Below are 23,781 nucleotides of genomic sequence, written 5' to 3' on the forward strand. Positions count from 1 at the left end.
TTTTCTAGTTTTTTTTATTATTTTCTCTCGTAGCTAGCTATTCGATTGTTTAGATATGTATGCATTGCGTTTGCTATAATATCACGTGACATTATGAATCTGAGTCTTCACCTGTTCTCCATTTCAATGTAGATTGGCTATTTCTAACTGAGATATTAAATGAGGGGGCCTAGTATAGATCCCTGGGGGACCCCTGACTTTTAAGGCATAAAACTCACTGCTATGTCAGTGTTTTTTAAACACTATCATATCAGCAGGCTTTCTGCAGTAGGCTAACTGTGGAAAGATTTCTATTTACTGTTCAAATCAGTACTTATCTCTGGTCTAGAGAACACCAGCTGTATCCTATAATTTACAGCTGTATCCTGTAATTTACACACACACACACACACACACACACACACACACACACACACACACACACACACACACACACACACTTGAAAAAATTATTTATGTCCACATAATAAGAAGTACAGGATGTACAAAGGACATAAACACTGTCAGTGCAGTCAGATGAAGGGAAAACAGACAGTTACAAAGTGCATGTAAAGCAGAGCATTGTTACATACAAAACAAAAGATGGCATACTTGTCGAACACAGCGGACAACAATCATGGGTAAAGGACACAACGCCTCCTCCAAATTCAGCGGCTTCCTATAATAGCTGATATTGAGCAGTACCTTGCTAATTGTTTAGCCCTCCTTTTGGAGAGGCCGGCCATTTGCAGGCCCCTCACAACCAACTTGTGCACGTGTCCTAGACTACCAAAGATAAAAACCCAAAGTTTACACCTGTAGCTTAGCTGAGAGATGGTCTGCTCTAGCTGATGATATTTTAGCACTTTGGTTAGGAAGGCTTCCTCTAAGCTGTAATCAAAAGTACAGCCGACCTCGAGAATGAACACCTCCCTATGGTTTTCATTAACAACAATGACATCAGGGGTGTTAGCTGAAATGTTAGAGAACACAGAGTCATCATTACACAGGCTAAACATGTTATAATGTTAGAGAACACAGAATCATCGTTTAAATCACAGGTTAAACATGCTCGGCTTCACAGTAGAATGCTTATACAGCATGATGGAGGACCTGAAAATAGAAGTGATATCAAAATCCACTATTCTGTCATGCCTACTTATGTAGAGTCCCCTGTATACATGGCATCCATTTAAGATGTGGGACATGGTTTCAGCTATTTGTTCATGACCATGATGTATACAGTGAGGAGCATGGTTGCCTGGAAACCAGATGGAGAGGTAAAAAATGGAGATGGTAAAACCTGCAACCTGGATTTCAGAGTAAAGACGACAATGCATTCGTCTAAAGCAACATTTTTGAACACAGAGTGAGAGACAGAATGGTCCGCAGCAGGGAGACATGCAGCCTTCCCTTGCAACCTCAGCTCCGTCCAATGTTGCCGCTGCCTTTGCTGTTGTGCCCATAAGAGGCGGCCTCGGGCATTAGTCTCACACACACGCACACGCACGCACGCACACACGCACGCACGCACACACTCACACACACACATGGTAACACCACCAACCAGTGTAATTACAAGTTGTAGGGAGTTTGGTTGTGTGTATTTAGACCTACATATGAAACTAAACCATGAACATATGATACGTAGCTTGCAAGGTTATTTCAGGCAGAATATGCTCGAGAGGTGGGTTACACACATAAACATTACTATGTGGGTGTTGGAATTCGTGGAATTCTGGATCAATCAGCAATTGATGAGGCAAATACAGTAGGAGTCGAGACAATATTCTAAGAGGTGATGTTTATGCTTTATGTACATGATATCGTGGGGAGAAGTAGTAAATGACACTAGTTCTGCCAAGGCGCACAAGGATCAGACCACAGTTATACTGTAGCTGCTTCAAGGACAGGCTGAACTATAACAAGATAGGCTGTAACATAAACAATAGCTATTAGGCGTAGTGGAGACATCTATGCTCTTACAAGCTACCAAATATAATGTATTATATAAGTACATAAGTGATGGAAAATATAGAGGTTAGATATATATGCAACCATAACAATATAGTATAAGGAATAATTCTTCTCCTGTGTATACAGTGTTATGTACATGTCCTTGCTTACTGTAAATCGCTCTGGATTAAGAGGCTAAATGCCTAAATTGTATGCAAGACCCATATGTCTTACACTGACGGTGTGTGTGTGTGTGTGTGTGTGTGTGTGTGTGTGTGTGTGTGTGTGTGTGTGTGTGTGTGTGTGTGTGTGTGTGTGTGTACTCCCTGAAACCAGTGAAAGTATTTTGCTCTCTGCCTTGTGACTATGACTGTTCTGTTCAGTACACATTACACAACCCCATTTGAGTCAAAGTATAGACAAATTGAGATCCTGTTAAAAGTACAACTAAATTGTTTAATGGAGTTAATGTGCTGGAGTACTTGCTTTTCAAAGTAATTTGTATGCATTTGATGTATTATGATGTATTATCTTGTGTCCTTGCTTACTGTAATTCGCTCTGGATTAAGAGCGTCTGCTAAATGCCTAAACTGTAAACTGTAAACTGTGACCTCTAATGTCTAATCCTAACCCCTAAACCTGACCTCTAAATGTCTAATCCTAACCTCTAAACCTGACCTCTAAATGTCTAATCCTAACCCCCTAAACCTGACCTCTAAATGTCTAATCCTAACCTCTAAACCTGACCTCTAAATGTCTAATCCTAACCTCTAAACCTGACCTCTAAATGTCTAATCCTAACCTCTAAACCTGACCTCTAAATGTCTAATCCTAAACCTAAACCTAGCCTCTAAATGTCTAATCCTAACCCCTAAACCTAGCCTCTAAATGTCTAATCCTAACCCCTAAACCTGACCTCTAAATGTCTAATCCTAACCCTAAACCTAACCTCTAAATGTCTAATCCTAACCCTAAACCTAACCTCTAAATGTCTAATCCTAACCCTAAACCTGACCTCTAAATGTCTATTCCTAACCCTAAACCTAGCCTCTAAATGTCTAATCCTAACCCTAAACCTGACCTCTAAATGTCTAATCCTAACCTCTAAACCTGACCTCTAAATGTCTAATCCTAACCCTAAACCTGACCTCTAAATGTCTAATCCTAACCTCTAAACCTGACCTCTAAATGTCTAATCCTAACCCTAAACCTGACCTCTAAATGTCTAATCCTAACCTCTAAACCTGACCTCTAAATGTCTAATCCTAACCTCTAAACCTGACCTCTAAATGTCTAATCCTAACCCCTAAACCTGACCTCTAAATGTCTAATCCTAAACCTGACCTCTAAATGTCTAATCCTAAACCTGACCTCTAAATGTCTAATCCTAAACCTGACCTCTAAATGTCTAATCCTAACCCCTAAACCTAACCTCTAAATGTCTAATCCTAACCCTAAACCTGACCTCTAAATGTCTAATCCTAACCTCTAAACCTGACCTCTAAATGTCTAATCCTAACCCCTAAACCTGACCTCTAAATGTCTAATCCTAAACCTGACCTCTAAATGTCTAATCCTAAACCTGACCTCTAAATGTCTAATCCTAAACCTGACCTCTAAATGTCTAATCCTAAACCTGACCTCTAAATGTCTAATCCTAACCTCTAAATCTGACCTCTAAATGTCTAATCCTAACCTCTAAACCTTACCTCTAAATGTCTAATCCTAACCCCTAAACCTGACCTCTAAATGTCTAATCCTAACCTCTAAACCTGACCTCTAAATGTCTAATCCTAACCTCTAAACCTGACCTCTAAATGTCTAATCCTAACCCCTAAACCTGACCTCTAAATGTCTAATCCTAACCCCTAAACCTGACCTCTAAATGTCTAATCCTAAACCTGACCTCTAAATGTCTAATCCTAAACCTGACCTCTAAATGTCTAATCCTAAACCTGAACTCTAAATGTCTAAGCCTAGTATGGAGCCATGGGGGACTCCAGTCAACATAGTGTGTAGGGTTTAAGAGGTTAAAACAGTCTTTATGTCATATCTATCAGTGGTTCTCAAAGTAGGGACCCCCAGGTGTCCTTGTGGGGGGTCCAGGTGGTCCCCAGCAAAATAAGTTAATATAGCATCAAAATCACTTTAACCCTTATACTTTGACTATAAAATAAAACAAAATAAAAATAAATAGGCGCGTATAACCAGGCTACACACACACACACACACACACACACACACACACACACACACACACACACACACACACACACACACACACACACACACACACACACACACACACACACACACACACACACACACACACACACACACACACACACAGCCCTCAGGGTAAACGTGTCTCTTCAGTGAATAGGAACCAGTTTGTCCACATGACCTAGGCTAAATGGTTCTGTAATGTTGTCAAAGACCAGTAACAGGAAGAGTGGGCACCTAAACGTTGTGGGCACCTCCATCTGAAATTAGCTATTTGTTTCCAAAATGTAAAATGTAATAAATACATATAAATGTGATAAATACATTTCATGCTTCAAAACAGGGGAGAGGAGGGAGTATTAGAAGGGAGCATTAGAAGAGGTCTAAATGGACAGCCCCTGGCACACCTCTGCGACGTAATCCCCTTCATATCCACACTTCAGAGAGTCAGGAAGGTACAGGAAGGAAAGTGAATTGAAATTTATATTGGAACCCGCCCTGCCAACAGATTGATTGATTGATTGATTTTTATTAGGCAAAAAGAATGTAAAACAACACAGTTACATTTATAATACTTTTGTCTAAAGACCAAAAAAGTCCTTGCGGACTTGTTTCCGTTGGGGTCCTTGGTATTAATTTCATAGACATATATAGTAGCAACCAAACAGTTCAAATATCAACATGAAAATACAGAGAAAAAATACCACTATGTACAAAAAAAAGCATGAAAAAAAAAACATATACAAAAAAGGGGAGGTGGGTCGTCTGTCTACCGGGAAACTGGTACTAGCTCCTCTTTTGGCCTCCTGAAAGGTGATTTTTTAAGGCTCTTTTAAATGATGCGAACTGCATTTTTTGAGGGATGGGGTTAGACTATTCCAATCCTGGGTGGCAGTGCTGTAGAAGGAGAATTTGCCCATGTTTGTTTTATGGGTGGGTGGTACCAAATTGTTGTTAACGCTCCCTCTGGTATTGTGACTGTGCGTGTCGCTAACCTTTTGGAGGTATTTACTCAGATATGCGGGAATAGGGGGCATATCGGGCAAATTTGCATTTACAATTTTGAAGGCCAGTCCCATTTTTTGTTGTTTAACCCTGTCTTCCACCCTGAGCCAGCCTAGGCTGGCAAAATGGGTGGGAGAAAGGTGGGTCATGGGCCCCAATCCGAGGAGTAGCCAAATCAGTTTGTTTTGGGAGGTTTGAAGCTTAGTCTTCAGTGACACTGAGGTGTTGGAGTCCCAGGAGGTGCAAGCATAGTCAAAAAGTGGTTGAATCAGGGCCCCTGAGAGGGTCCTGAGGGCCTGAGGGTTGACAAAAGAGGAAACTCTGCCCATAAATTTGGTTCTCTGATTTGTCAAGAATACATCCCAAATAGGTAATCTCTTCTTTGCTATAGATGATTGTGTCATCGACATTGACCTTGAAGTCATTTACCTTCATCTTAATGAGGGAATGTTTGGTCCCAAAGAGAATGGATTCAGTTTTCCCAAGGTGTAGTGATGTGCCGTGACAGACCTGTCACTCTTGGTTCAATAAACCCTAAAGTCCAGTTTATAGACGACATACACAGAAATTACCTTTTACATGCGCAAGGCATCTTTATTGACAAACAAGGGAGATTCCCTCTATACTATGTGAATAAAAGAACAGCACATTAATGATATTAAAACAATACGACCTGATATATCACGAAGGCAATTCGCTCCACATCTAAGTCTGCATGCAAACAAGCGCTCGGTTGAGCGCCTGGAGAATTCTGAAGTTCTTATCTATTACATTCAGTATATCAACGCTGTGGCTATCAAGGCCTGTCTTCTGACTGCACTCTATAAAGTAAAGGTTGACGGCCCAAGGTTCCACAATGGACCATCAAGCCCTCCTTGGGTACGAATTTAGTACCCACAACAACACAAGATTAAAATCTAAACAGTACTTTATAGCAATTATCATCTAGCATAACATATTGCATGTTTAAAAAATCAGGTCCCATTTTTCTCTTTTTGAGTCATGTGAGCCGAGGAAAACCCTTTTCTTTGAAGGGGAAACTCTGAACTAGGCTGGGGCAGTCCCAAACCTACCATCTGGACATGAGCTCTTATTGGGGACAATTACATCATTTGATTCCATATCGCATTGCTAGACTTAGGGTCCCTCAGTGGGGCATTCCCACTGAGTTTTCCTTTACAAGCAACTATTCTAACATGTGTATATATATATATATATATATAAAAAAAAAAAAAAAAAAAAAAATCAATATCTAGTTCTCTGTGTGCATTTTTGGTTTCTTCTCCAATTCCTCTGGTTGAGGTGGTCACTTTTCCGAGCCCGGAGGAGGAGGTTCCGACAGAGCCCAAGACTAGGCCCCCCCCCCAACCCATCCAGTGCCATTAACGAATGTACTTGGCACTGAATGAGCTAAGAGGCGGAGGTCCCACTCCCGAGCCCCCCGGGTCCGTACCCTCCTGGGGCCTGAGACCGGAGCCCCCCGTATTATACACAGGGGCCCCAACCCCCAAGCGCCAGTCAGATCCGTACCCTCCTTGAGGTCGAAAGTCGGGGCGTAGATATCGTGCAGGGGTGTTCTTCGTCAAGTTCAGCATGGGGGCCCAGGTGGCAATATAATGTTTCTGTGGTGTGTATTGGGATCACTCTGTCACTGCTCTCTTATCACTTGCCATTTGCGAAGGGCAAGACAGCCTATATTTAATGTGCCTAAAGCTGCCAGGGAGATCGCTACGATCAGATTATGTCCCCCAACATTACTATCAAAATCAAAATCAAAATTAATATGTATTCTGGGGTCGTTCAGTGGCCTTGGGCAGCATAGATGTACCCCATGAAACAATGGTATGTTCCTGTCTGGCTGAGAGTGATATTGGTACTACTCAAATTAAATGTGTAGTGTCCCTCCTTTATCTAAAAAAAAATTGGGTGGGGGTTTGATGGTGAGTCTTTGATCTCTATCATATTATTTCCCTCCTTGACCTGACACCCGGCAGGGCACACAGCATAGGAATGTGCAGAGGCCAGGGTGCCACCCTCCTTTACCTTTTTTGACATACACAACAACACCACTTAAGTCTTTCGAACCTCCCCACCGGGGCGCAGTCCCAGGCTAGACCCCTTTCCACTTGAGGTCTACACCCAGGTCACCCTGGATAGAGAGTTCAAGTCTCCTGCTTCCCGGCGTCTTCTTTTCAAAGCCCACCGATCACAGGAGCATCACTCGCTTAGTAACTGTAGCACTCCGGCGGTCGCTTTCAGCTTGTGATGGCCTGACTGTACATCGAGCCGGAAGCAGCGACCACACCCGCCTCCTGTCGGGGAGCACGCCATGGAATTAATGCTTTTTGCGATCCGACCGGCGGGTGACCCAGTCGATAGCGATCCCTTACCCGTAGGCGTGGTTGGCGCCCCAGGCAGGAAACCGACGGTCTTGTCCTGGCTCCGCTTGGCTACGGGAACCAGAATATTAACCGTTTTCACCCGCCTTGCCTGTAACCGGTGAGTCCCGCACTCCCGTCCGGTTAGGTGTGGACTGTCATCCACGCACCATGTGCTGCCAACCCTAGGAGAGAGCGGCAGTCGGCACACCGACTAGACGGAAAACACAGCTAGGATGTTGATTCATCCTTGACAGAACACGGGGGCCCTTCAGTCTCTCCCCAGCACTATAGTTAGTCTTTAACGTGCTCTGGGAGCCTTGCGACCCCGCTGCCGCCTGTTATGGACAAGGGATTGGGGAGCCTACCCCCTAACCTCCACATACACAAAATGTAATTGGAAACACAACAAAACAACTTTCCTGTGCTTTATGCACAGGTCAATTGACATTATTCTCGGGCTGTACAAAATTGTACAATTCTCTTCTGCAACCCATGACCTGTTTCAGAGAAACCAACGCACACAAACACCTCACTTCGCTGTATGTGAATCAAATCAAGCCAGAGCACAAAAAGAGCCAACACGCACACAGCATGTTTCCGTTCAGTTAACTAATTTGACATTGGCCTGTATAATTTAGTTTAATTTGAATATATATATAGTTTGATTGTGGCATTCTATTTAACACTACACATTACAACAGTTTCACTTCAATTTGGTTGTTTTCTCTGATTCACTTAAGTCTTTCGAACCTCCCCACCGGGGCGCAGTCCCAGGCTAGACCCCTTTCCACTTGAGGTCTACACCCAGGTCACCCTGGATAGAGAGTTCAAGTCTCCTGCTTCCCGGCGTCTTCTTTTCAAAGCCCACCGATCACAGGAGCATCACTCGCTTAGTAACTGTAGCACTCCGGCGGTCGCTTTCAGCTTGTGATGGCCTGACTGTACATTGAGCCGAACGCAGCGACCACACCCGCCTCCTGTCGGGGAGCACGCCATGGAATTAATGCTTTTTGCGATCCGACCGGCGGGTGACCCAGTCGATAGCGATCCCTTACCCGTAGGCGTGGTTGGCGCCCCAGGCAGGAAACCGACGGTCTTGTCCTGGCCCCGCTTGGCTACGGGAACCAGAATATTAACCGTTTTCACCCGCCTTGCCTGTAACCGGTGAGTCTCGCACTCCCGTCCGGTTAGGTGTGGACTGTCATCCACGCACCATGTGCTGCCAACCCTAGGAGAGAGCGGCAGTCGGCACACCGACTAGACGGAGACACAGCTAGGATGTTGATTCATCCTTGACAGAACACGGGGGCCCTTCAGTCTCTCCCCAGCACTATATAACGTCTTTAACGTGCTCTGGGAGCCTTGCGACCCCGCTGCCGCCTGTTTAGCTCAAGGATTGGGGAGCCTACCCCCTAACCTCAAGCTATTATAGTTATTTTAGTCTATGATGTCACTATACATCAGATGTAATATTATATTACTACTGGTGAAATATTATTATGTGATCTTTTGAAACTTTAATCTATGCGAGTCAAAATCAGGTTTACTCTATAATATATTAGTGCAACTAATCGTTTGTTTGTTAAAGCAGAAATACATTTGTTTTAAATTCCACTTAATCTCTAATAAGTATCATGTTTGTCTCCTCTCTAGTGTATGTTATTTGTAAAAAAAAATATATATATATTTTTTTTTATTGTGTCCCACCCAGAGCGATAGAAAATGTATTTGTTTACACATGTCGAGGCCCCAACAACAACGATTAGCAGTAAGTCAACCTTGCTTCAGATATTCCCACTTCTTGCTTAGAAAGTGTGTCCTTCTCCATGGCATAGTAGTTCCAGTGTCTGTAACAGATAAAAGTTTGTCAAAAGTCACGCAAGCTTTCCCAAGGCTTGCTCTCTGGATGCCATAGGTCACTTAAGTCTTTCGAACCTCCCCACCGGGGCGCAGTCCCAGGCTAGACCCCTTTCCACTTGAGGTCTACACCCAGGTCACCCTGGATAGAGAGTTCAAGTCTCCTGCTTCCCGGCGTCTTCTTTTCAAAGCCCACCGATCACAGGAGCATCACTCGCTTAGTAACTGTAGCACTCCGGCGGTCGCTTTCAGCTTGTGATGGCCTGACTGTACATTGAGCCGAACGCAGCGACCACACCCGCCTCCTGTCAGGGAGCACGCCATGGAATTAATGCTTTTTGCGATCCGACCGGCGGGTGACCCAGTCGATAGCGATCCCTTACCCGTAGGCGTGGTTGGCGCCCCAGGCAGGAAACCGACGGTCTTGTCCTGGCCCCGCTTGGCTACGGGAACCAGAATATTAACCGTTTTCACCCGCCTTGCCTGTAACCGGTGAGTCACGCGCTCCCGTCCGGTTAGGTGTGGACTGTCATCCACGCACCATGTGCTGCCAACCCTAGGAGAGAGCGGCAGTCGGCACACCGACTAGACGGAGACACAGCTAGGATGTTGATTCATCCTTGACAGAACACGGGGGCCTTCAGTCTCTCCCCCAGCACTATACTTCGTTTTTAACGTGCTCTGGGAGCCTTGCGACCCCGCTGCCGCCTGTTGATGACAAGGGATTGGGGAGCCTACCCCCTAACCTCGTCATCGGAAGTGAGTCTCGTGAACACTGCAGTTTGCAATGTTGGTGCCCCTCTGCCTCAGCATGTCGATCAGACAGAATTATAGGGCCTTCCACTGCATGTTTCCAGTTCATAGAAAGAAATGACCGTCCGCCAACCAGTGTTGCAGTCCTCGAATGTGAAACCAACCCACTTCTAAAGTCTGAGATAGTTGTAATAACAAAAAAATATAGATATACTAATGTAACAATACATAGAAGCGTTTGGGCTATCTGTCCACTGTTACATTCTTAAAATTATTATAATAATAATAATTATTATTATTACTTATTTTAAATATAACCTATTTATTTTACACTTACACTCTACTTACTTAACCACATGGTCAAATTGGCTTTTCTCTTTATTATTATTATATATATATATTTTTTTACTGATAATCAGTTCAGAGTCAACAATCATTTAGTCACCTTAGTGCACTTGCATGGTGTTTCTGGTCTGGTCACTTCTAAGAAAGTAAACTGTTGGTTTTTGGGATTATACAAATCATAGGTATACAACACATTGCAGACTGTGCATAAAATTTAACGAAAATAGCAGATCTACAAATTGATACAATTATTACGGATAACGCTTAGTTTGGTCACAGTACATTATTTCTGCATATAAGATCTGATCAGTTCACAGGGTCCCCCCTTTTTTTCTATAGTGCTGCGCCAGGCTCTCTCTCTCTCTCTCTCTCTCTCTGAGGGGAGTGACTCACTTACTGTATGGAAGCTATTTTTTTTTTTTTTTTTTTTTGCAGAATTGGGATAGCCCATATTTATTTGAACATCATATTTCTCTCCTCGCTTTTTTTCCTCTTTTTCCATTTTCCAAAATAACTGACTCCAATCTTTTAATCTAAGGGCTACCACTCCCTAGTTATCTGTGTCCTTAATTTCTGGGATTACGAATCATAGTTATAGCGTATTTCAGACTGTTCATAACTCTAACAACAATAGCAGATTCTACTAGCACAATGAGTCACTATTGAGCTAGCCTAAACAGCCACGGTTTCCAGTAATCATACTGGAGTAAATGTACAATGTCGGCTTCTGAAATGTACACTTAAGTAGAAGTAAAAGTATTGAAAACTGGAACCATTCTAGTGAGATACAAAATGGGACCCTCAAAATGTACTCAAGTAGAACACTTGAGTAAATGTACTTCGTGACCTTGGCTTCCACCACTGAACCCCGTGCAGGCGGTTATCTTCCTTGTTTAAATTCCTAAGCAGGACAAAATCTCTAAACAAAATGCTTACGGAGCAGATTACACTATCCACTGACATGTACTTGGGTCAAAGTACCAAAAACAAAAAATGGTATCGGAGTGGAGTGAGACACCAACGTGAGAAGTGTTTACAGTAATAGGCAGCCTGTCCCCATTCACAATTTCTCAGATTTAACATGCACAAGTTTCCCTTTGAAAATAGCAGATCCACAAGCACGAAGTGCTTGAGATGAAATAGCTTGTGAGCTTGTAGATCGGCAATTTCCAAATGGCTGAGCTGTATGCAGGGCTGAAGTGGTTCTGCAGCAATTATCTACCACTTCAAAGTAAACAGTTACCAACGTTCTCAAGGTGTTTTGCAGGGGCAGAAGCACACTGTCTGCCTCTGAGATGTATGCAGTGGAAGTAAAAATACAGATAGCTGTAAGGGCTTTTTAAAGTAACAATACCTCAAGACTGTACTTAAGCACAAACCTGGACCTCAGGAAGAATAGTCTCCACTAAGGTGTAGACTAGTGGATGCTCCTTAAAAAAACAACAACAAACAAACAGACAGGACTTACAGAGGCCTTCATTCATTCGGATGACGTACATATAACATACATATAAAGACAACATATATGACACACTGTAGTACTATTTAGGGGGCAACCCTAGGCTGCAGAGCCAGCCGTTCACGTCACCTCGCTCGGATGCTGGAGCTAAACATAACGTGCATGTAACCTGTAGTATTTTTGGGGTCGCCCCTTAGTGGCAGTCTCAGCTTAAACATAATATAACCTGTAGTATTTTCTTAGCCGCAGTCTCAGCTTTCACATAATATAACCTGTAGTATTTTCTTAGCCGCAGTCCCAGCTTTCACATAATATAACCTGTAGTATTTTCTTAGCCGCAGTCCCAGCTTTCACATAATATAACCTGTAGTATTTTCTTAGCCGCAGTCCCAGCTTTCACATAATATAACCTGTAGTATTTTCTTAGCCGCAGTCCCAGCTTTCACATAATATAACCTGTAGTATTTTCTTAGCCGCAGTCCCAGCTTTCACATAATATAACCTGTAGTATTTTCTTAGCCGCAGTCCCAGCTTTCACATAATATAACCTGTAGTATTTTCTTAGCCGCAGTCCCAGCTTTCACATAATATAACCTGTAGTATTTTCTTAGCCGCAGTCCCAGCTTTCACATAATAACACATAACGACACATAACGTACACAACTTAGGCTACACGCTATCTTCTCCCATGTACCCGGCGTGGTTTGCGGTTTAGAGATCCTAGTAAAGGCCACTTATTGTATTGTCTCAGTAAACTGTTGGATCATAGAATACAGAGAGACAGTGTAGTGTCTCAGTAAACCATAGGATCATAAAGTACACTGAGACAGTGTGGTCTATCAGTAACCTATAGGACCACAGAACACAGAGAAACAGTGTAGTGTCTCAGTAAACTATAGGACCACAGAATACAGAGAAACAGTGCAGTGTCTCAGTAAACTATAGGACCACAGAATACAGAGAAACAGTGTAGTGTCTCAGTAAACTATAGGACCACAGAATACAGAGAAACAGTGTAGTGTCTCAGTAAACTATAGGACCATTATGACAATTGTAAGGATATATTCATGCAGGCACACAGACAAACCCCCAGCACCTAGTGTAAAACTAATATTAGATAAATTCACCCGCACCGAAAACCAAAGCGTGAAAAAGTGGTATTTCGAGGTACAACAAAAATAAATCCATATATTTATATATATAGCCATGCATTGCTCGAACACCCAAGTTGGATCGTGGGTTATTCTAGAGGCCTTGACATGAATATATATATAAATAAAGACAAATAACTGATAGTAACAGCTGATAGTTAAACATCCGTGTAAAAAAAAAAAATCGGGGTGTCTCCGGTGGTCTCATAAACATATACAGAGACAGTTGCTGGGAGGATCAACTCGGTCCACCCAGCCACGCTAGCAGGACATCATGGGGTATAGGAAGTACAGAGCCTAAGTATTAAACACAAAGGTCATTCAATCTGCTGTTCAGTGGTGACTTCACGTGTATGCAATCATATTTACACATTGTCATAATGGTCCTATAGTTTACTGAGACACTACACTGTTTCTCTGTATTCTGTGGTCCTATAGTTTACTGAGACACTACACTGTTTCTCTGTATTCTGTGGTCCTATAGTGACAGTTTGTTATCGGTAAGCCAGTTACGGATTTTGGAAAGTTCAGAGCTGAGAGCTTCCTCAACTTGCAACTTGTCCTCACCCAAGATCAGGAGTGTCGAGTCATCAGCGAACAGGAACAGTTTGCAGTTACAGGCAGCATTCATGTCGTTAATGTACAGAAGGAACAGTAACGGCCCTAGAATGCTGCCATGAGGAACCCTGCAGCTCACCGGGAGGGATGAGGACATGGTTCCGTTGATGTCAACCACTTGCTCTCTACCCTCCAAGTAAGATCTCATCCAATTTAGTGATGTGCAATCAAAACCAATCGCCCTCAGCTTATCAAGTAGAATTGAGTGGTTTACAGTGTCAAACGCCTTTTGGAGGTCCAGCATGACCATGCCGCAGTATTTGCCTGAGTCTACCTCACGTTTGATGTAGTCGGTCAAATACAGTAGGCATGTGTCAGTGGAGTGGGATGTTCTGAAGCCCGATTGGAATTCAAACAACAGTTTACGCTCGCCGAGGTAGCTGTTGATTTGTTCTTGGATTAATCGCTCTATAACCTTTGAGATGGAACAAAGGATGGAAACAGGCCTATAGTTGCAAGGATCTAGTTTGCTTCCTTTTTTATATAGAGGGATTACTCTTGCCAACTTGAATTCTTGTGGGACGTGACACTGACTGATGGATAAGTTTGTAATGTGGGCTACTATGGGAGCAATGGAGACCGCTGCATCTCTGAGGAATCTGGTGGGGATGTTGTCAAGGCCGGTGGCCTTGTTTGGCTGTAGGGCGAGGAGTTTGTTTTGCACATCATCAGTCATTACAGGTTTGAATGAGAAGGAATCTTTCTTAGCCCCTAGTTTCTCATAGTGAGCTTGGATGTGGTAGGGCCATACAGACCTGAATGCTGGGGGAGTTTGCTTACCAACTGGGTTGCAACGGTGGTGAAGAAACTGTTAAAACAGTCCGCTACCAATTGCTTGTCGGTAGTGAGCGAGCCACTTGAGATAATGCATATGTTTGTAGATTTGGTCAGAATTTTGCCGTTGCAGCCAGTTTTAGTGCCAGTTTTAGTGCCTCCCACAGTTTTTGTGGGTGGCTTTTGTTTGCCTCAATGTTCTCATTTACGTTTTTTTTGGGGCATTTCTGATCAATTTAGTAACTACGTTGCATAGTTTTCTGCACTTTTCAAGTAGCTGCTCAATTTCGTTTTTCCTGAACTCGGAGTAGCTTTTGTTCCTGAGTTTGATGGCATTCAAAATGTCACCCTTCATCCAAGGTTCTGTGCTTGCTTTAACCCTCACCACCTTTGTGGGTGCTATGTTATCAAGTACACACAACAAAGCTTTTTTGAAACAGGACCAGGACTCCTCCACAGAGGTGCAATTTAGGACATGGGACCAGTCCATTTTTTCAAGAGCTGTTGTTAGAAGTTCACTTGAGTAGTGTTTCATAGACCTGCAGTTGATCGTCCTGTGACAATAAGCTACAGTTCATTTAGACACTTCAGCTCAGAAATAACCAGACAGTTAATGAACCATTTACCATTTATTAACCATTACCATATTAACCATAATAACCCATATATGCAATGATATTGCATTCAAGTTTGGCGGTGTGACTCTGCTCATGTGATATTACAGATTCCTGTGCAAACATGACACAGATCTTCAATCACAAACCCCCTGAGCAGAGCGTAATACAATTATAACATCACACAACAGTTATAACACAACAGTTATAACGCAACAGTTATTACACAACAGTTATAACATGACACAACATAAAACCCTTAATGTACAACCATCACCATAATACAACGCCATCTACAAAACTATCCTGCCAACGTCAGATGCCAGGGAGGAGGCCGGGGAGGTGGAGGAGTTTTGACACTGACAGCTGAACAACCGGCACTGACAGCTAAGCACGTAGAATGAACAGAGAACTGGGGCTGCTTAAATGGACCGCCAGAGTTGCACTGTGGGTATAAGAGGGCGTGAGTGAGTTAGCTTATAGCGAATGAGAATGACAAGAGTTTTGAGACGTATGACTTAAAGGAGTACAACTAAATAAGCTTGTTAGCGAATGGGGGGGTCCGGGGAGTATGAATGAAGTATATAAACATTCTGCCTTCCGTGTCTACATGAACTATCGTTGCACTGGATGTATGTGAATCTTCCGAGTGCAGAAAATGATATAGTGATCACTTAAGCTGCACTCAATCACCCCACTCTTTGAAATTCTGGATTGGTCCGTCGTCAACACTAAGTCGATGATTGATTGAGAAGCAAGGCCCACCCTTGTAAAATGCTTTATCATCTGGGTAAAACTGTGCAAGTCACAGAACTTTCTGAGTCTTCCTTAAGAACACAGGTGTTAAAGTCACCAATTAGTACCGTCTCAGAGTTTCCTAAACCTGCCACATGTTCCTCAATCAAGTCATAAAACGCGTTTTGATCTGGGGGTCTGTAGATGGCGCCAATTATCAGTGGTTTTGCATGTGGGTATAAGATCTTGACCCAAAACGATTCAGTGGGGTTGTTTTCCAAATCTGGGATCACATTGTAAATAATGTCTGATCTCACATAGATGCAAACCCATCCCCCAGAGAGATTTCTGTCTTTTCTGATGACATTGTAGCCCTTTTTTTCAATCTCAAAGTCTCAATCTCATAGTTTCTGAGAATGAAATAATGTCTACTTTGCCATTTCCAGACCAATCAGAATCCTCTGTTCATGAGTATGGAAGTCCATTGTTGTATTTTTTTTAAACATGTTTGGACCTATGGACTTCCATACCTGGGTGTAAGAAAGAAGCCGGGTGAAAAAAAAAAAAACCTTTACGCAATGGTTTAGGATTCTCTCTCTTGTGCGTGCTCTCGCTCTCGCTATCTCTATCTCTATCTCTTGGCCGGGTTATGGGGTTGAGTATATCTACAATCTACAAGCTCACAACGTGTCACATTGCTTTGAACATGTCTGCACCAGTCTTCTCTTATGACTTTCTTTTTTCCCTGGAACAAAACCTTTTCAGAAGGCGGTCCGCGGAGAGCAATGTAAGTATAACCAGGCTACACACACACACACACGCACACACACACACACACGCGCGCACGCGCACACGCACACACGCACACACACACACACACACCACTTCCTGGTAACACTCACTCATCAGAACAGGTTCACAGTTTGTCAAAACTACTACAGAGGGGACATCCCCCCCCCACAACCTATATCTATCAATACAACAATATGATTTCAATAATATAAGAAATATACAATGAAAACACACTGCTAATTGTAGACACTTCATTGTGCGTTATCAAGTTTAAAAAAATGGTGACCCCCCTTCCCTTTGCCTCACAATGGTTTAGTCCACTCCTTTTATCAGCAGGTGTGTGTGTGTGTGTGTGTGTGTGTGTGTGTGTGTGTGTGTGTGTGTGTGTGTGTGTGTGTGTGTGTGTGTGTGTGTGTGTGTGTGTGTAAAAACAAATAACGCACATCCTCTGTTCCTTGGTGCTGAGCCAAACTGTAAGAGCAGAAATATAAGAACAAAGCGGGGCTCACAACTCACTTGTTGAATGCTCCAAAGGTTTTTTATTGTGTGTGACTAATGACCACAAAAACAAACCACCACATCTGCTGCTTGAAGTTCAGATGTGTGAGTCATAATAGTACAACACTTCATATGTCTCCTCCACTGTCTGAACAGAGTGGAGCTCAGACATAGAACTACTAGGCTACTGTACATACAAACAGAACAACTACCTTTACATACATCTAAAACAAACTGATGCTGGGGGTCCCAAGCTAAAATGATTGATAGTTAGAAACCAAATGGACCCTTACAGGTCTGACCATTTAAATGTATTTCAAGGGTTACATTTAAAATAGCATATTTGTATGGGCATTTAGGCTGTTATAGAATTAACCAATTTAGTCAATGAGCCAATTAAATCTGGCTTGGTACCCCCCCCCCCCCTTCCGGAAATCGCAAGGGGGGGGGGGGGTTACCAGGCTGGATTTAATCAGCAGCCAATTGAAACTGCAGTTGAGTCAGTAGGCTATTGACAGCAGCTGCTCAGTTGAGGGCTGGAAGCTTACTGAGAAAATCATTATTTGATGTCATGTCTTTTTTGTTGTACTTTTTGTCAAGTAAAAGGTTAAACAAATCCTCTGAAGTCTGGCATTTTGTTTTATAATGCAATGTTGGGTCATGTGTGGGATGGCCGACTCAGAAGTATCTAACCAAAAGTTAGTTAAGCTTAATTCTTCTATAGACCAATTATGTGTTTACCAACATTGAGACTGGATGCACAGGTGATTGTTTCATGCAATCAATTCTCAACCTGTTGTTTCGGGGTGCGCTGGTTTCAGCACACCCCAACCCCCTCTTATGTGTGTTGGCTAGTGATTCGCGTCCTAGCGAGACCTGACAGAATGGGTTTCATTGCGCGCATACTGGTTGCACGCATACTGGTTCTTATCAGTGTGACGTCGTCTGTTAAGGGGTCTATGGGTTAATTTCAAAACTATTTGGAACAATAGGCCTACATTTGGAACTACACAATGGCCATGTATAGGTAAGGTATTTGTATGGGTACATTACACATTAAACAACCAAGCCAGGACTTCAAAAAATACATATTTGTATTTGTATCAAACACAACAAGCAGCCTTGCATTTGTGTGTGCCCAAAGCACCTATCTCTGTCGCTTGGTTTTGCCCCAGGCAGCCATGTGTATCCAGAGACCGGTCAGTCCACTCACTGTTTGTAAATGTGTCCAACTGTCAGTCAATGTAAATACATGTATGTGTCAAACTGTGATAAATGACTCAATGACATAAATACATAAATATTGTGAAAATAGCAGACAAGCACACAAAACGCGAGGCGTTGTGAGCTTGTAGTTGTAGATCTGCTATTTTCACAATCTTTGCCTCTTTCTTATATATTATTTGACAATTTGGCCAATGTTTGACCAGTTTTTATAGTAGGCTACATTTTGTTAAAGTCCTTAAATTGTCACTTTACTGTCATCTGGGGATACCTCAAAAAAATTATAAATGACTCAATGACATACATTTTAGAGGACATTGTGAGTAGTCTCCCAACACTCTATTTCAGATGTATTTCAGTACTAATGTATAAGTGTCAAACAGAGTCAGGCTGCTGTCAGTGTGAATTATAATGGTGATGAAGGCAGCAGATATAGTCACATATAGTGGGATAGCTTAACACGATAATCGAAACGAAGCGGATAAAAGCGCCACATCTTTTATGAGGCTTCTTTAGGACCTACTGATGGATTCTAGCCTTGGGTACCAAACTTTATTTTGAAAAGTATCCATACAATTATCCATATCATTACCCATTAAAAAAAACAGGCCGATTCACTTTTTGGCCTACAACTCTTGAACCGTAGGTCATAGCATCAAAAGTCTTTTTTTCCTGGACTCCTTGGATCATGACGCAACTTCCCATATAGGTCCCGCCCCTTTTCCGATTTCAAGATTTTACGCCATTTTGCGTTATCTTCAAAACACATATTTTGCTATTACTCTTATAATTTAAATCCAAAATTCACACAAATCGGCACACACTGTGTCTTTGGTCATGTGATGTAGCTGTATCAGTCCGATTTCTCATATTCCCCTCAAATTGGCTATGATTGGCTTCTAAAATTTGTGGGAGGGTCCGTTTGGCAAAAAATTGCACAAATCATGAACACGCCGTCCTATCTGCCCAAATTCGTATCATTGATGAATAAACTAATAAACACAGAGCCAATGCTATTTCACTTCCACCCATAGGGGGCGCAACAAATTCTACAAATATCACTGTTTTTGCACCAAATTAAGTACAAATTGTCTTGTGAGTCAAACATTTGCAATTGCAAAGTGGTGAACAGTCCAAATTTGATTTGCCACATTTGCAGGTGGAACAGTCCCCTTTACAAGAGCATTTGATCAGCTCTCTGCATGCTCTTCTGGAATTGTCATCCAAACTGGCACCCATGCCTCCGATTCCTTGGTCCATCCATATTCGTGTGGGGAAGGAATAACTTGTTCTGTTTGTAGGCTGGTCGCCCAGATGCCTGCTTGATAAACTGCCCGCTTAACATGCTGAAGTAGTGCATCTTGGGTGGGTGGCAATTTCTCCATCGACCTTTGCCCATACCAAAAGCTTCCCAGATGTCAGCCAAAGATTGAATCGAAACTAAATCATGGAACAAGCCTGCAAGGATCACTATGACATCAATGTCCACAGTACGCACTAGGATCGTTTTTGCTCCTTGCTCCAGTGCATGCCGTACATGAACTAGAATCCTGGTGTCTGCCTCTTCATGATTGCAACAGGTCATGGTACTACTGGAACCAAAAGACGACACAGCTTGCCCTGATGTGACATACACACACAGCTTTGGATGGTGGCCAGTTGAACCTTTCAGTTCTGGAAGTCAAAAAGGCAAACAGCTCCCTCTTATTTGCTGGGTCACGAAGAAAATCCATCCAATTGCCTGGTAGCTTTGTCTGACCTGACACTTTCCTGCGAACACCTTGTCCTCTCTTTTCGTGGGTGGACTCCTTCAAACTATCTGGGATGTATGTGTCCCATGCAACATCCAACCGCTTGGTTTCCTGCAGCTGCTTCAGCAGATATAAGGAATGAAAACGTCATCTGCATACTCATCAAATGCTTTTTCTTTGAAGCCAATTACAGGAAAACAGTATGGAATATCAAAAGCCTGTTGCACGGTCATTGTCACATGACTCACAAGACCATTTGTACCATTGGTTGTCCATGGTTGTTGACCATTTTTGTTGGTGCAAAAACAGTGACATTTGTAGAATTTGTTGCGCCCCCTATGGGTGGAAGTGAAATCGCATTGGCTCTGCGTTTATTAGTGGCCCCTCAATGATCAACATTTGGGACAGATAAGACGCTGTGTTCATGATTTGTGCCATTTTTGCCAAACGGACCCTCCCACAAATTGCAGAAGCCAATCGTAGCCAATCCGAAGGGAATATGAAAAATCTGACTGATAAATCTTGATCACATGACCTAAGACAAAGTGTGTGTGCCGATTTGTGTGAGTTTTGGACCAAATTTGTAGGAGTAATAGAAAAATATGTGTTTTGAAGATAACGCAAAATGGCGGAAAATCTTGAAATCGGAAATGGGCGGGACCTATATGGGAAGTTGCGTCATGATCCAAGGAGTCCAGGGAAAAAGACTTTTGATGCTATAGGCCAAAAAGTGAATCAGCCTGTTTTTTTTAATGGATATTGATATGGATAATTGTATCTGTATGGATACTTTTCAAAATAAAGTTTGGTACCCAAGGCTAGAATCCATCAGTAGGTCCTAAAGAAGCCTCATAAAAAATGTGGCGCTTTTATCCGCTTCGTTTCAATAATGTAAAAAAATGGGGTTAAGCTTCTATCTAGACTAATACTGATGTGAATCAGAAAGCATTCTCCTCCTCACATGGTTGGATGGAAATAAGTAACTAATTCAGCGTCTGTAGGTGTTTCATTTACAACAGTGCATGGTTCTCAACCTTTTCAGGCAGCTACCCCCTTAACATAATCATAATTCGAACTGGGGACCCCCAAAATAATCGTATTTGAACTGGGGACCCCCCCAAATAATCATATTTGAACTGGGGACCCCCTAAAATAATCGTATTTGAACTGGGGATCCCCCCAAATAATAATATTTGAACTGGGGACCCCCCCAAATAATAATATTTGAACTGGGGACCCCCCCCAAATAATAATATTTGAACTGGGGAGGACCCCCCAACCTGACAAGCACTTGGAATTGTAGGAGTTGAGGCATTACATTTAGTTTTCTCAGTTCACTTCCCACAGATACATATTGTGAAAATAGTAGATCTACAAGCTCACAACGCGAGGCGTTGACGTGTTGTGAGCTTGTAGATCTGCTCTTTCCCTCTTTCTTATATTTCTTGTAGATCTGCTCTTTGCCTCTTTCTTATATTTCTTGTAGATCTGCTCTTTGCCTCTTTCTTATATTATTTGACAAATCGGCCAATGTTTGACCAGTTTTTATAGTATAGTTTGTTTTATGTCTAGGTCTTTTTTCTTTTCATTTTTAGGTATTAAAAAGGTCCTTAAATTGTCACTTAACTGTCATCTGGGACCCCTCCAAAATCATGTGGGCGACCCCACAGGTTGAGAACCACTGGTCTATGGGAAGTACAAAAAAAACCCACGTGGGTCAGACCAGAGGATCAGATGTAATATGAGACTATAGAGAGTGACGCACCCGCCCCCTTTTTTTCTCTTTGTTTACAGCATTGATACGTCCTTACATGAACTCAACTCAGCTACATGACGCACACACCCTGATGGAAACGAACGACTTTTCTTTCAACTTCTGCTCCATGAAGGTACAATCTATCTATCCACTAAATACTAATACTTTATGTGTTCTTATTGTCATGACAGAACAGATTCATATAGGTTATTCTACACACATCAACTTGAACTTTATGAAAGTGCGTTTGAGGAAGTTACTGTTACAGGCAACGCAACGGCCGCAGTAGCCATGGATTATATGACAGTCATGTATGAGGGCTACGCCCACAGTCTGATGAAAGCAGACACTGTGCTGCTTTATGAACATAATGTCTAGGATAGAATATATTTAAAATGTTAATGGTTAACCAGTAGTTTTGTGTCTGTGAGTCTGGAGTGGACTTTGTCACCTTTATGAACATAATGTCTAGGATAGAATATATTAAAAATGTTAATGGTTAACCAGTAGTTTTGTGTCTGTGAGTCTGGAGTGGACTTTGTCAATCTGGTTCTTTACTGACTCATATCATTTCATGTGTGTATAAAATGGGAGACAGCAGTGCTGTTGCTCCATATATATATATATATATATATATATATATATGTATATGTATATGTATATATATATATATATATATATATATATATATATATATATATATGTGTATATGTGTATATATATATATATATATATATATATATATATATATATATATATATATATATATATATATATATATATATATATATATATATATATACTCTGTTGCAAGTAAAATACCTGCTGTATTCAAAATGTTGCTTGGGTAAAAGTGCAAAAGTATTGGTATCAAAATGTACTTAAATACCAAAAGTAAAAGTACTCAAATGTTTGAAAATAGCAGATCTACAAGCTCACGACGCGTGTGAGCTTGTAGATCTGCTATTTTCAAATAGCCCATGTATAAAGTAGGGCTAAAGAGGTTAATGTATGTTTTATAATATAGTAATTTATATCTGCAAAGTAACTAGTAACTTAAGTTTTCAAATAATTGTAGTGGAGTAAAAGTACAATATTTGCCTGAGAGTGGAGTGGAAGTAAAATAATTGAAAATTGGAAATACTCCAATAAAGTAAAAATACCTAAATTGTACTTAAGTACAGTATTTGAGTAAATGTATTTAGTTACTTTCCACCACTGCATTCACAATATTTATTTTGAGAGTGAGCTGTCAATGACCACAAGTGTGTTTATTAGTACAGGATAATATGATGGCAGTAGGTGATGGTCATTGTTGATAAACAAACATAATTCATATACAGTTTGTTCTTCTTTGTGGTGTTTGATAACACGTCTGGACTGAATGTCAGTGTGTGTTAACTGTGATAAAACAGAGATTATTCTGTGTGAGCTTGACAGATAAACTTTCTTTTCATTACTTTATTAAGTGAATAAAACCCCCAGAACTGAAAACCCACCATTGAACCACAATCCATGTTCCAACTGTAAACAAGGGTCCAGTTTTATGTGGTTCATGTACACCATCTACTGGTCAAACTGTAAAACTACACCACCTGATATGTGACGTTTCTGCTGTAGAGTTTTAAACTGATTAATTCTATCAGATCTGGACTGAACATTTAGCTAGATGTGACTTCACAACACAGTGGATAAAATAACTTTAATAAGAGATCACCTGTATTCACCTACAGTCAGTGTGTATGTGACTTGGATCCACACAATGTAATTAATGTTAATCTAAATGTAATGAATGAGTGCTGATTTGGTCAAAATGATTGTGTTTGTGTGTGTACAGATCCCTGCTCTACTATGAGTGAGTCTGTGGAGAGAAAATGTTCCCTTCATGACAGCAGTGGATATAATAACTT

General features: G+C 41.8%; 1 protein-coding gene across 1 annotated transcript in view; it reads left to right on the forward strand.

Moving 5' to 3' along the window:
- The first annotated feature begins 21,923 nt into the window (after nucleotides 1–21,923).
- The window catches only part of LOC308102481 (protein NLRC3-like), a 79,000-nt gene continuing 77,142 nt past the window's right edge, over nucleotides 21,924–23,781 (forward strand). Inside the window, exon 1 of the mRNA XM_080452224.1 lies at nucleotides 21,924–22,004. Coding sequence (XP_080308350.1) covers nucleotides 21,927–22,004 — 78 coding nt within the window. The 5' untranslated portion in view covers nucleotides 21,924–21,926. The remainder of the gene's footprint in view (nucleotides 22,005–23,781) is intronic.

Source organism: Gymnoscopelus braueri (assembly GCF_963280865.1).
Source record: "Gymnoscopelus braueri genome assembly, chromosome: 15".
NCBI classification, from domain to species: Eukaryota; Metazoa; Chordata; class Actinopteri; order Myctophiformes; family Myctophidae; genus Gymnoscopelus; species Gymnoscopelus braueri.